The sequence below is a fragment of the Paramisgurnus dabryanus genome, chromosome 2 (genome assembly GCF_030506205.2).
Source record: "Paramisgurnus dabryanus chromosome 2, PD_genome_1.1, whole genome shotgun sequence".
NCBI lineage: Eukaryota > Metazoa > Chordata > Actinopteri > Cypriniformes > Cobitidae > Paramisgurnus > Paramisgurnus dabryanus.
The window spans coordinates 34,742,600-34,757,203 of NC_133338.1; the positions used below are offsets into that span (position 1 = coordinate 34,742,600).

At 37.6% G+C, this 14,604-nt stretch overlaps 2 protein-coding genes across 2 annotated transcripts; one reads left to right on the forward strand and one right to left on the reverse strand.

Annotated features, from left to right (window-relative positions):
• Positions 1-252: 252 nt before the first annotated feature.
• Positions 253-7,132, forward strand: acp2 (acid phosphatase 2, lysosomal). The gene is made up of 11 exons (XM_065289449.1): positions 253-428; positions 1,278-1,373; positions 2,468-2,554; positions 2,703-2,855; positions 3,003-3,101; positions 3,263-3,352; positions 3,612-3,744; positions 4,686-4,774; positions 4,900-5,006; positions 5,106-5,284; positions 6,047-7,132. Exons 1-11 carry the CDS (start codon positions 345-347, stop codon positions 6,175-6,177), a joined length of 1,248 nt encoding a protein of 415 aa, XP_065145521.1. The 5' UTR covers positions 253-344; the 3' UTR covers positions 6,178-7,132.
• A 511-nt stretch (positions 7,133-7,643) lies between these two features.
• Positions 7,644-14,516, reverse strand: snx1b (sorting nexin 1b). The gene is made up of 15 exons (XM_065289448.2): positions 14,201-14,516; positions 13,901-14,030; positions 13,631-13,773; positions 13,469-13,535; positions 13,338-13,381; positions 13,098-13,239; positions 12,859-12,937; positions 12,675-12,750; positions 12,023-12,136; positions 11,746-11,839; positions 10,580-10,785; positions 10,098-10,241; positions 9,359-9,439; positions 9,023-9,094; positions 7,644-8,920 (listed from the first exon to the last, which is right to left on the reverse strand). Exons 1-15 carry the CDS (start codon positions 14,327-14,329, stop codon positions 8,870-8,872), a joined length of 1,572 nt encoding a protein of 523 aa, XP_065145520.1. The 5' UTR covers positions 14,330-14,516; the 3' UTR covers positions 7,644-8,869.
• Between the last annotated feature and the right edge of the window lie 88 nt (positions 14,517-14,604).

A 14,604-nucleotide genomic window follows, 5' to 3' on the forward strand; every position in this document is an offset into this window, starting at 1 on the left:
TATACGCAAAAAATACATTTACAGAGCAACTGTTTTCAACCTTTTAACGTTACAGGTTTTGCATATTAATAATCCAATGCCACTCTTATAACGTAATCCCATGCACATAAACGCGCTCATTAAACAAAGAAATATTGTTACATTAAGTGGAATTTCATAATAAGTCCATCCTCTTTTTAAAGCAGCCAATCACGTTACGGCATTTAAAGCTGCAGAATAAACTGACCAATAGAAGCGTTCCTCAACCCGGAAACCCGTGCAGCTCTTGTGTTTGCCAAGTCGGCCGGGCAGGCAACGATTCTTCATAGAGCTTACTGTAGTTCTCGCAGTTCTCGCTCCCAAGTATGGATTTACATTTTCTGATCCTGGTGTTTCTCTTTGATTTCAGTCTTGCCAATGAAACTAACACACTCAGATTTGTCACTGTGGTGAGTATGCATCTGTCCATGAAAGACTGTGATTGCCAGATTGTGTTCATGTAAATTTTGGCTGCAGCTGGTTAGACAGAAACATCTCATTATAAAAGGACACAGACACTTATTATGTAAAACAGATTTGTTTTATTTAAGCGTAAACGCTGTGTGTTTAGTAGAGTTGTTGTGAAAATGAATTGTGTGTTCCTGTCAGCTATTGATGTTCGTCTTGTTCGCAGTGTTTTGTTTATTTACAGTATCAGTTTGGATTTAAACTGTATTTAGCCTACCCTTTTATGTGAATGATAATGTCTGCTAACAATCTGCAACAAACAGCCTTTTACTGGCTAACAACTTTATTGTTTTGGCACTTGTTCTCGACTTAAACATTGACCATTGTTTATTTAAACTTGCTCAGTCTGCGGTTCACATGATCAAAAGGTCGTCTTGCTGCTTTGGTTTCATCGCAAACAAAAGTTTAGTTTATGTCAACCTAAAAGTAATTGTAACATGGCTATAGTTTAAGGCACCTGTATTAAACATACTCTGTTTGGAAAGAGATTCAGAAAAGTAGGTGTTTATTTTATAGATTTGCTGTTAAGTTACCATTCTGTAAATAAAAAAAGAGATAAGGCAGTCACTTTGAACAGATCCAGAACTGGAAAGTCAGGAATATATTGTGATAGACATTCAACACAGCTGATTTCTATAAAAGACAGAGATAAGGAAATAGATCTGCTTGTGGTGTGTGGAGTTTATGACCACATGACAAGATCAATTTCCTAACTGGAATTGCTCAGTATTACATCCTCCAAAAAGCAGACTGCAATCCCCCATACTAATGAAATGTTTACTTCCTCTCAGCTCTATCGTCATGGTGACAGATCTCCAATTAGGGCCTATCCGACTGACCCCTACCAGGAGAGCGCCTGGCCCCAAGGTTTTGGACAACTTTCTAAGGTAACGCACACATACCTAGGGGCTTTATGCTGCTAAACACAAACATACCTTTTGTTTAAATGGTTACATGCTATACAATGAGTGTCTAATTAAACAATAGTGTGAGGCATTTATTTTGAAAACTATAGTCATAATGACTGGTTGTCTCTGGTTGTCTAATGTGATGGCAACAAACACTCCCTTAAGGAATCATGAAACCCCAAAACAAAGGCAGTCAAGCTAATTGTCATCTTCAAGCACTTACCCTTTCATCTACATTAGTGGTCAGGCCATTGAAGCGACACGCAATCTTAAAATCCTAGACTTGCATGTCTATAGTGATCTTTTGTGGACCTTAAAGGGATAGTTCACCCTAAAATAAAAATTCTGTCATCATTTACTTCCCCTCAAGTTGTCCCAAACCTGTTTGAATTTCTTTGTTCTGCTGAATGCAAAGTAAGATATTTTGAACAATGTTTGTAATCAAACAGTTTTGGGGCACCATTGACTACCATAGTATTTTTATACTACTATTTTTAGTCATGCAGCTCCTTACCTTTGGAACTTGCTGCCACAGGATGTGCAAAACAGTGGTAGTCTCTTTGTTTTATAAATCTCGTCTTAAGACCCATCTTTTCCGGGTGGCTTTCATGTGATTTTTTTTGTTTTTGTTTTAATATTGGTTTTTATGGTTTTGACATTGTGTATATCATTACTACTGACTGTTTTACTGTGTTTGTAAGGTGTCCTTGAGTGTCATGTAAGGCGCCTTAAAATAAAATGTATTATTATTATTACTGTGGAAATCAATGGTGCTCCAAAACTGCTTGATTAAAACATTCATCAAAATATCATTCAGCATAACAAAGAAATTGGTACTTAAGGGTATATAATATCTCTTTAAATTCCACGAAAGATGTGTAAGTCTAGGTTTTTAGATTGTTTTTTTCCTCGTTTCACATCATACCGTAGGAAAAGAGTCCCTGCTTTGCATTCTGTAGTGCTCTTTGTATGCTAGTAAAAATGCATTAGTTTTTCTACCACATCTGTATTGTTTCCTTTGTTATGCGACATGATGATAACAGAATGTGTTTTTATTTTCCTCAATTTTCAAGGAGGGAATGAGGCAGCACTTTGAACTGGGACAGTTTTTAAGGAAACGCTACACAGGATTCCTGAGTGAAGACTACGACCGACATGAGGTCACTAATTGAAACTTAAATTTTAATTGAAACATGTTTAAACTTATAGATTGATAAGCCCTATTACTTGTGTATTGTTGTGCTTACTTGAGCCAGATTTATTGGATTTCATTTTCTATACATTAACACTGCTTGCTTTGTGTTGTAGATCTATATACGAAGTACAGATATTGACCGGACTCTAATGAGTGCAGAAGTAAACCTGGCTGGTCTGTTCCCACCTAACCGTTCTCAGATCTTTAATCCAGATCTAAAGTGGCAGCCAATACCCATTCACACGGTTCCAGAAGATGAAGAGAGGGTAAGAGAGCTCTTTTCGCACTTTCTTGACACCCTTTGGCCCTTATATCCTGCTGTGTTAATATTTGTACAGCATCAAGTGTCTCTGTATGTTTAAAAACTGTTCCCATGAACACTCGAGATGGTAACAGTGTGTTTTCTTTTCCAGCTGCTCGCGTTTCCAGTAGCAAACTGTCCTCGCTACGAAGAGCTCTTGAATGAGACTTTTAAGTCAGACAGCTTTGTTAACGTGACCAACACCTACAAGGCAAGTTGTCAAGTTTTTCTGTAGTAGCAGCTCATTGTGCCTCTGCTTATAATCTTTCCAGCAAATAACATGTTCACAGCTATAATGATAGACTGTTACACAGTGCACCATGCAGTCTTGTGATTTAGGGTTAAATAGTGATGTCATTTTGTTTTCTGCAGGACTTTATAGAGATGGTGAGAAATAAAACCGGTTTGAATGCAGTCTCCGTTGAGAACGTTTGGAGTGTTCATGACACATTGTTTTGTGAGGTAAGTTTCTTCTACAAATTACTGACACTTTATTTATATATGTTGATATTCTGTCATTCATTATTGTTTTTTTTTAATCCACTCCATTTGTTTCTTAACACAATAATTTATCCTTTTTATGTCCTTTTACACTACACAGCAGAACCACTCTTCCACGTATAGAAACTGCCTATTGCACCCATTTACTGCATTTCAAAAATGTCTTATGAATTCTCATATTTGTCAGTAATTCTCTCTGATTCTGTAAATCTGTTACCAGGCAAAGCATGGGCTGAAACCGCCTTCCTGGGTTACTCCAGATGTGATGGCGACACTAGAGGTGTTGAAGAACTTTGGTTTTCAAATCATGTTTGGAGTCTATAAAAGAAAGGAGAAATCCAGGCTTCAAGGAGGTGAGAGCTTTACTCATTTTCATAGTAACACAGTTTTTCACTTTAAAGCAAACATAGGCAATTAAGTTTGTTCTACAGTGTTGTTGGAACATAAGGAGCGGCTGCTACATGAAATAAATAGACACCTGGGTAAATACAGTAGCCCCTAAAAATATGCTTTACATACAAAGATACGTTTAAGATTAGTGTGCCAGAGGGAGCATTTCACATGACCTCACAGGGAAGCAGATGATTGTGACAAATGTATTATTAGTTATAATGTTTACATTTGCAAGCTAGTACGCTAGTAGCTTTCTATGCTCACTAGGTTAAAACTGAGGCGATTTCTCCTAAGCAATTGTATTTGACAAAATGTTTGTGACGCATTTTCATGGGTGCATTTATTTATTTATTTATTTATTTTATTTGTTTAGTTATCAGGGACATTGTACATTAATAAAACATTTCTGTAAATGCACCAAAATTAGCCGAGGGCTATTTTCACCTGTTGTCCCTGGACAGAATGTTGCAAGTCATCCTAAAAGGAAATACGCTAAGTAAATAAGAACATCACATTCAGGCAGTTGTTTTGTTTCCTGATGCAAGAATTGATGAATCACCCCGATTAAAATCCTAAATATCTAACATGTTTGACATGATCAGGCCAGCCCCGATTTGATTGCGAGCACATCAGGAGGTTTAACATTTGATCTGTAAGCATCACACATTATGTGAAAGACAATTGTGACATGCTTGTTCAGTATGTGACCGCTGCAAACCCGGAGCAATGGGCAGCTATCACTGCAGAATCCGGGGAGGTGTTCACATACTTTTTAAAGTAAGGAATTTAATGTAAAAGTGGACTGTACTGAAGATTGGATTACACAAAAGTTGCCACAGGATTGTTGCGACAATAATCTTGTGATATTTTAAGTGTTGTCTTGACACTCTTTATCTTACAGGCCTGTTGTTAGATCAGATCATTAAGAATATCTCAGCTGCAGCAGATCCAGGCTCAAAACAGGAAGTGAAGATGATCGTATACTCCGCAGTAAGTCGTGTGACACAGACATCAGCATTAAAAAAGCCTAAGGTTTTATTGTCAGTACACACCTTAAGAAAATAAGTTATGCTTAGAGAAAGCAGTTCCTGTAATGTGATCTGTTTCCTCACCAGCATGACTCAACAGTTGTAGCCCTGCAGGAAGCTCTAAATGTCTTCAGTGGATTGCAGCCACCTTATGCCTCTTGCCATATATTTGAACTTCACCAGGAGAAGAATGGGTAACACATCAAGTGCATTGTCCAAAAATTACATTTCTGCAAGATGCTAAAATAAGTCTAAAGTTACCAAATATTCTATTGCCGTTTTGTCTCTTACAGGTCATTTTCAATAGAGATGTTTTATCGCAATGACAGCTCTGTGTCTGAGCCGTATGCCGTGTCTTTACCGGGTTGTTCTCAGCGCTGCCCCCTTCAGGACTTCTTGAAGCTCACGCATGATGTTATTCCTCAAGATTGGAATCGAGAGTGTCAGATAGGCAAAAATACTACAGACACTGGTAAACTCACTCTTCTATATTAATAAATGCTCCCTACTGCTTACATCTTATGTGTTTTTATGGAAATTTTTATATTTATATATTTAATATACCCTAGTCAACATTTCAAGTAGATCAAAAGGGTTCATCAAAGTCTAGTGCTAATAAGTCTTGTTCAAACTTTTAAGATAACTATCGTAAAAGTTTTGATCCACTTTAAATGTTGACATACACATATACACATACATATATACATAATAAACTCGTCCAAACTATGGCAACACAAATGTAACTGTGGGAGTTATGTTGGTGACTAAAAGCATCCAAAATAAATCAAAACTGTTAATTTTTATCATCTGAAGTGTAGTCACCCTTTGCCTAGATATTGCAAAACCATACTCGGGTCATTTTATCAAGAATGCTTCTTAAAGTTTCACATAAGGATGATTTTTCAAAAGAATATTGAAGTTCACATTTAATCTGTGCTCTTATTGACTGCTTTTCCTTCAAAAATATTTTAAAATATTTTTTTTGTTTTCTAATAACAGAAATTAATCTGTTTGGCAGAGTTATATTTTTGTCTACAAAAGTCATTTCAAGCATTTAACCATATACCATCAGATTAAATGATTTAAAGATCATAGTTAACATTTCAGTCGTGTGAAAATATATATATATATATATATATATATATATTTCTATAAATAATAATACAAATAAATTGCTGTCTATATATATATATACACTTTTTTTCTTATGGTTCTCTTTCATATATGTTTGTAGAGGTCATCATTGGACTGGCAATATGTGGCTGTCTGCTCTTCCTTTTGGTTTTACTGCTGTTAGTACTGCTGTGCAGGCAAAAAGAGCCAGCGGCTGGCTACAGTCATGTCATAAATGAAAGTGACTCCTGACAATCATACCGGCTCCTCCGCAAAGAAGAATTCTGGGACAGTGAAGAGGACCTGTGAGGACACCGCACCAACATATCAAAGAAACTTAAAGCCATCGCAGACAGTCTTTACTTTCTTCAGTCCAAACCTTTATTTATTTTAAGGGGGACTTGATAATGCTTTAAGTACATTCTTAGAACTGCAAAACAGAGAAAAGGGAACCAATTGTTGCAGTAGTGTCCATGGTAGTAACAGCTCTCTTTATTGGCCAAGAAGTTTACAAAAGTGTAAAGGAGGAGCTTAAACTTGACTGTGAAGCTCAGAATAACCCTGAGAGATGTGGACAGTATGAATAAACTTCTGTCCTCTCTGAAGCTTAAGGACTATTGGCTTGCCCTTTTTGTGGGCGTGGCTTATTAGTTCTACTGTTGTTAAGTACTTTCTTTTAAAGATTCAGGGGGTGCAATTAAATGTTTTCAGGTTAGGTTACTATGGATATCATTTTAAGGGATTTCACAAAGTTGGACTACTAGACGCACATCAAGGCCTTGCATTGGGATAATGTAATGGACTATGCTCATGCTTTTTATGAGATGATTTCTTTTTAATTCACAAAAACAGCGACAGAATAGTTTATGATATTTGTAAATTTCAGAATAACAGCGTTTGTTTTTTTCTCTGTATTCAAATTCTGTAAATTTGTTGCTGAATGTTCCTGATATAATGTTGTTCCATTCCACCATCATCACCACTCGACTTTAAATAAAAATGTAAACTTAATTTTGAAAAATATTGACACCATACAATAATAATTGAGTTCCAATTATGTCATAGTTAATTCAAAATTGTAGCGTTTGATAAAAATGGCAAATAAAGAATTATGAGGGAATATTTTTATTCATTACAATCATTCCAAACTGTCTTAATTGCCAAACATGTCTGTTATTTTGAATAAATGTTATTGTTTGCATTTTGAGTCATTGCATTTTTACTTTCTCCCCAGCAAACATGATGTTTACATGATGAAATATCATACATCACAAGTTATTTAACCAAATTCAGGTTTATTTTGGATAAAATTGGGATACTTGAAGCCAGACTATATTGGGTCTGTAGTACTGTAAAATGACAGCTATAGATTGCTAGGTCTGCTCATAGCTCCACTGTTCCGATGTCCTTCAGATTTGTGGGCAGAATTATAATAAAATGACATATTAAAAGCGAGGTGCACGATCTCTGAAAGCCAATTTGAACATTTGAAATCACCTAAACAGACACAGCCCTACCCAATAGACTCTGGACCTTCTTTTGATAGACCCGCCCCACACATACGCAACCCGGCCCAAGTGTTTTTAAAAAATCGTGCACACTACCTTCAAGTATAATAATGTAATGTTGTTTTACAAACAAGATGCATCTAATAAGCAACTGATCAACTTTTGTCCTTTTTTATTTTTATTGAATGCAAAGGATGGTTGACACAATGGTTAAACGCACATCTTTTAATAGATCACAAACATCTTGTTAATAGTTAAAATGGAGTCTTATAATTCATATGCATAACAACACCTTTACAGAATATTTCAGGAGCTCAGAAGCAAAAGCCTCTAAACGCAACCTCCGTTAAAAATGCGCTCGGCACATATTATACATTACTCAAATAATTTCACCTCAGATCATTCAGAAATACCGGTTTGTTGACAAGAAGTGTCTGATAAAAATGCTCATTTACAACATATCAGATGCACTTAGAGTGTTTTGCATCTGAGCTTTTCATTTATTGTCAGAGGAAAACATTGGAACCCAATGTGTTCCTGCTAAGAAGGTAACCACATATTCCAAAATTGAGAATTAGTCAGGAACAACCCATACTGGTTTATGCAGGTAGTATGATATAATGTAGCAGAGTATCAATGTTATATGCTAAAAGCATTTCACAATACAATTCTTTTACACATTTTCCCAAAGAAATTAATTCTTTGAAGAGTTACTGTACTTCTTAATATAGTTTTTTAATAGAAATTTTGTCCACCTATAAGTGAACTTTCATCTGGACCAGTCCAGATCAGTGCATATGTTTGAGAAAATCAATTTAACAGTCAGAAAGCACCAATTTACATTAACAACAAACACATACTGAGACTCATTTCAAAAGACATTACCTCATTTTTCTTTCTCATTCTGTGATTCAATTTCTACATCGTACCACACTTCGCTTTGCAAAATCAGCCTGCAAGAAGTGCTGTTGAAATCTCCTGTGTTTGTACTTTTTCAAAAATGTAAATGATGCAAATCTGAAATGGATTTTAAACTTTAAATGTTCAGTCTAATCCCTGTGCACATCCATTACGACAACGTAATGAGACTCAAAGGCAGTTTAAAACACTACACGGTCTAAGCAACATTAAAACCCTTATGGATAACACTAAACACAAACACACACACACATACATACGTGCGCACACAAAAAATATTCTTGCAGTATCTCACACGCTGTTCCTGCTTCAAGCTACTTTGACCTTTAACTTTTACACTCAACATTCAACTGTCAAAGGTACCATGGGCCACAGCACAAAGTTACCATCATAAAACTAAAGATACACTGTTATGGAATGATGTATGCATGTTTTCTGAGAGAGTGAGCAAAGGAAGAGAGAAATGTTGATTGTCTGCTCAAGGTCAAAGGTTGGGAGCGTGTGAGGTAATAATCTGATCAGGCGATAGCTTTGGCCTCAGGCAGGAAAGCCTCCCAGCATTTCACAAGCTGGTTGAAGATAAGGAACAATTAACAAATGGCTACATACTGTAATAGGGCAAAACACACACACACACACACACACACACACACACACACACACACACTTACCCGATGCTGGGTGTGAAGCAGGGACTCAATATATTTCACTATGTGCTGTTTAAAATCTCTGGTTTTCTCTTTCTGTAAAGACAACACCGTAATATTGATGACTTCCATGTATACTTGAATTGATCAGTATATTTAACACTTCTGTGAATGCTGATCATCACCCAGTTACCAAAAACAAAATATCTTGAGTCCAGTACCCCCAAATTTCTGAGGTGATTTTCTCCCTGCCATCTATCCAACAGCCTCCAGCATATTTAATATTAAAGGGATGGACTCTCAAGGCTTTTGCAACTTTGTTTTTTTGTGTGGTGCGGAGTATAACACAATCCATCTTACCTCAAACCTGAGCACTTCTTTGCGCACTGTACAGGTGACTCTTTCAAAATCTCTTTCATACTGACTGACTTTAGACTCCCACTATGCAGAAATACAAAGAAAGCCGGCGGTTAACAGCAAATTTGTTACCAGTCTTTTATTATATAATAATAACTATTAAATAACAATTTGTTAATATGAACAGGTTAAGATTTGCTTTGTGTTGCCCTAAGGTACATGCATGATGCATTATACATTATTAAATCGCTTCCTTGATTCTGATTGGTCAATCGCAACATCCAGCGATTAAATATTTTTGTGTAATGACCAATAAACTGAATAATTAACTATTGTCACTGGCAACCAATTTTCAATTGTTATTGCCAGACCCGGAGATCAGCTGAATGAATTCCAGAACGGTAAGAATCAAATTTTTAACTCTAGGGGAGCTGGAAAATTAGCATATTTTTAAGCCAAGACACAAACATCAAGCACAATTTGGTTTAATTTGTAAATATATTCTGATATACGTTATTAGTTGCATATTTATATTTCATTTATTTTTAAGTTTTCAACTGCAGCTGTCAAGATGACTCATTGAACCCAAATGCGGCTGTTGTTATCTGTAAATAACATACCTCAGAATGTTGCAACTGGCCAATCAGAATCAAGCATTCCAGAGCGCTGTGTAATAAAATGGGATGTTGAGCATTTATCTGTTCATTGCCTCTACTTTATTTGTTTAATGTTGACGTTTAACCTCATTTATGTCATCTTTAGCCTGCTGCAGTTTGTCGGGTTTGTTTGCCCAGAGCAGTTTGGCCTCTGCCTCTCGTTTCTTCTGAAGTGTGCTTTGAGCCTCCTGCAGACGTTGCCACACCTTTATCCTCTGCTCAAAACAGCACTGAGGGCCACAAAGTAAACAACATTATCACATTAAAAACTTCTACTATTTTCTAACCATGTTCAGCCGATTATTATGAGCTCAGGTTAATTGTAAGGCATTCACACATCAAGACATTTTGAGTTACCTTTAGCTTAACTAGCTAAGCACACTGCCAACAATGGCAACACCATGGATTCGATTCCCAAGCATACCAATATAATGTGTAGCTTTAATGCACAGTTTAAATATTAAAGCATTTGCCAAATGCCTCTACAGGTTATGTTAATGTAATATGCACTGATATTATTTATGTGATGGGCTTTGGGTTATGTAGATAAGTGGTTGTGCACTCCTACCCTCACAGCCCCTAGCAGTCTGACATAGTCGGCCATGAGCTCTCCAAGAATGAAGAAATCACTGAAGACTTGTTGCTGGTGGAGCTGCTCCATCTTATCATCCACCTCGGCCAGCTGTGACAGTGCACGAGACAGCGCAGAGTTCTCCTCCACACTGCCCAGCATCGCTACACTTTTACTGAACACCGCTGTGTTGTTACACAACTCTATGGGATAGACAGACACCATGGTTTACATAAAACAATGGACTTATGAGGGCATACACACCAAACATGAAGCATCACGTTCCTCGCTCTAGATTACTCGCGGGACTTAATTTCGTGTCATGTTAATTTTTGAGTTGAAGATTTTCCACTCAGGCGAATAGAGTGTTTTTGCGGCAATCGTGTCGGCCAATATGTGTCATTCGCATCGCCCCCAAATACTATTATTGTCTTTGCATTGACTTTGTATGTAATCTACTTACACAAATCATTAAATTCGGGCTATATATATATATATATATATATATATATAGTAAGAAAAGTCTTGAAGACTGTTGAAAAGTTCTTGAAATTAAATTAATGTGAATCTGTGATCCTGTAGTGTTCCTGTAGCTCAATTGACCTATTGCTAAGCCTCGCCTTAGTTACCATTCCCAGCTCGGACAAACACACGGTTGCTAGCTGTTTTACAATGGGAGCAGACAGGTTTTAAAAACCTTTTCCAAGGATGTTTTTGATATATTTTGGACACTGAAGGACCACCAAGTAGGACTTAAATATGCCACAGAGGGATACATAAAAGATTTGAATATAAATATGGTGTGAAACAAGATTAATTTGAAAGCGAGGGTTTACAGATCACAATGCAAGCAGGAGAAGCTTACGCTAATGTTACGGTCATCACGATCGCAGATGACAGGATCAGGATTAACACTGTTCATGTACCGCAGGGTAAGATTAAATCTGCATACGAGGGGCGGGGCTTAGCAATAGGTTAATTGGTAGGGCATTGGGTTAGCAACGTATAGGTCATGGGTTTAATTCCAGGGAACACACATACTGACTAAAAAGTATTGATTTAATTTGTCCCTAGCCACTTTGGATAAACGAGCCGCTAAATGCCTAAATGTAAATTCATTTGTTAAACAGTGTAGCATGAAACAGCGTACTTTTCACTCTCACCTTTCCTGTGGTTTACTAACGAGTCAACAGCAGTGTGAAGCCTCCTCAACAGCTGCTCCTCATTCTCCACCTCCTGAAGCTTACTTTCAAACCACTGTCACACACACACACACACACACACACACACACACACACACACACACACACACACACACACACACACACACACACACACACACACACACACACACACACACACACAGGTGTCAAACTTCTGCAAAATGCAACAGATAGTGAAAGTATATGTCTGTAGGTGCAGGAACTGATATCCTCTTACATTATCTGATTCATTTATTTTAACAGTCATCTTGTTCACTGCATTTGATGCTCTGTTTATCATCTTTAACAGGCCAGATCCACTCAAAGTCTGAGTATTCACCGCTCTGGGCAACTAAAACACACGCATACACAATTACACATTACAATATTAAAGGTGACATAGAATGATTGAACTTATCCTTGTTCTGTGATGTGACATGTAGACAAAAATGTTTTTGTTTGGGTCTGTAATGCCTTAGAAGCTTCCTAAAAACCTCTCTCAGATATTAGGGTGTGGGATTTTAAACAAGTGGTTTTGCAACTATTTGGCTCCCCCTACTGGCTTAACTTGCAATCTCATTACTGATTGGTTGAATTTGCTGCCACTCAAAAAATGTAGCCAATTATTTTAAAGCGGAGGGGCAGTTAGATGCCTGTGATGTCATAAGCATCAGTTTTTCAGATTGAGCCGTTTTCTGGCTGACATTTCTAAAAGAGGAATTTCTATGAGACTGAGGTGTTTAGCATAGCATGTCTAGAACTTTTTGTATGTTTGTGAATGCGGGTAGACTACCATTATTCAACAAAGACAAGGTAAAAATGGTTTATCATTCTCTGTCCCCTTTTAAAATCTCTCTTAAAACTGATGTGTCTAATATGGATATGATCACCTCATCTCTTTCTAAAAACTCTCGAACATCGGGGTCTTGCAGCAGAGATGGATGGGCTACTACCCTCTGCAGATATCTGCAAAAAATACAAACAGCCAGTTAGTAAATATCACAAGAGAGATACAAATCGCAACTGTGTAAGTGAACATGTTCTGGGTGTATTTATAATAATGCACGAGTTCACCTCTCCAGCGCTGCTCGTCTCTTCTCCACAAACTCTGCTGAGGAGGAGTCCTCCTTCCCCACCTTCACTTTAGTCATTCCTGTAACACCAAACCATGAGAATGATTAAGCTCCGCCCACATTGACATCAACGTGCAATTATTTATTGGCAATTTCCAGGGAAATAAATGACTGTTGTGACGTCACCCTAGAAATGTTAAGTACACATGTCTGGATCAAACAGAAAGCAAGACTCTTTACCCACTACGCTTTTCTGAGGTGGCGGTGGGATGACGCAGCCTAGCAAGGAGTGTTTTGCCGAAAGCTTTTCGTAAAGTCCCAGAAAATCGCTGAAACGCCGGCGCACAGAAAACATCTTATTACGAAACATGGGCAATGTAGTCTGAAAAGAGAGAGAAGCACAAAAAGAGCACATAATGTTGATTTTAAAAAAAATCAAACAACCTAAATAATGATTAAAAAGAGAGATTTTTGTTGAACCTGAGTTGACACTTTGTAAGACATATAGGCATTCATGCCATCTCCTGTGACACAGTAAACAAAACAAAAAACATAGTCACAATACAAGCAAAAAAGGCTCAATACAGACCGGCTTTATTATGCACACATACCAATTTTCTCTGGGTTGGTGACTGCAACGTTCAGCTCAAACTGATCTTGGCTTTCCTCCTCCTCAAGCTGTTAAAATGTACCAGCATGTAGTTAGAATTAAGATTCTTTATAAATAATTCATTAATGCAACTGAAGGCACATGACGGCTCTTGTTTCAGTACCTCCTCCATGGTCTTGTTCACAATACTGGGTTTGTGAATGGAGTTAGGCACATGTATGGTGTTGCATGCCGATGCAGTCGGGCCAATAATCTCTCTTCTGCCTTGACTGGTGGTGTTGGTAAGGGTCAGTTCTACAGTGGCTTCTGCAGACAAGACATCTTTACATGATCAGTGGATGTCTCACTGTTTTACAGACAAAGGAGGAATTTATTATTTAAATCAAGTGTCTTTATGCATGTATTGCTCATTACAAAATGAAGAAAAAAATACCAGTAAACAGATCCAGTTCTTCATCAGAGTGAAGACCATTAGTGGTGGTCCTGATGTAAGACCCCTCCTCACTGAAAATATCACCATCAGGACCCTCATCAGGACCGGATGTGGGTGTGATCGGTATACTCTGCAAAAAGATTAAATAAAGGCATTAACGGCTGACTGTCACCTATATTAAGTTAGTTGCTAAATTGAGCTAAGCGAACAGCTAGCTTTTGTTAAATGACACCTTAATATTCACGCTTATCCGACTTGGTTAAATTATGATAAACATTTATTCCAAAACAAGTGTCTCACTCTCGCCCCGATAAATATGTCCTCCCCTTCATCATCTTCGTCGCTGTCCGGTACTCGAGGGTCTAATTCAGCCTCCAGGTCTTCGTTGTCGGGAAAAGGAGGAGGATTCCGTCCACAGCTGGCCGACATCGTTTTGCAACCGTTTTGAAGACAATCCTCAAGTCAATCCAACTGACCAAGTTTTGAATTTGCAGTAATTTCAAGCTGGCCGTATGTCACAGGTAATTCGGGATGAAATTTCACTGCTAGGTAACCTCAAACGACTTAAAAACATCCGCGGACCTCTCTGCGCTCTCGGGTTTAGAAAAGGCGCCGGAGCGACACCTGGTGGCCTGGAGGATATACTGTATGTTTTTCAACTACAAGCACATATTAAAACACATTGACAAACCCTGTGTGTCTCA

Coding starts and splice junctions, on each gene's coding strand:
- acp2 (XM_065289449.1), top strand. CDS start 345: ATGGATTTACATTTTCTGATCCTGGTGTTTCTCTTTGATTTCAGTCTT. Junction 3,102..3,262: donor ACGTGACCAACACCTACAAG/GCAAGTTGTCAA, acceptor TGTTTTCTGCAG/GACTTTATAGAGATGGTGAG. Junction 5,007..5,105: donor CTTCACCAGGAGAAGAATGG/GTAACACATCAA, acceptor TGTCTCTTACAG/GTCATTTTCAATAGAGATGT.
- snx1b (XM_065289448.2), bottom strand. CDS start 14,329: ATGTCGGCCAGCTGTGGACGGAATCCTCCTCCTTTTCCCGACAACGAA. Junction 13,240..13,337: donor CTTACAAAGTGTCAACTCAG/GTTCAACAAAAA, acceptor CTCTCTTTTCAG/ACTACATTGCCCATGTTTCG. Junction 12,137..12,674: donor AGTTTTTAGAAAGAGATGAG/GTGATCATATCC, acceptor CGTGTGTTTTAG/TTGCCCAGAGCGGTGAATAC.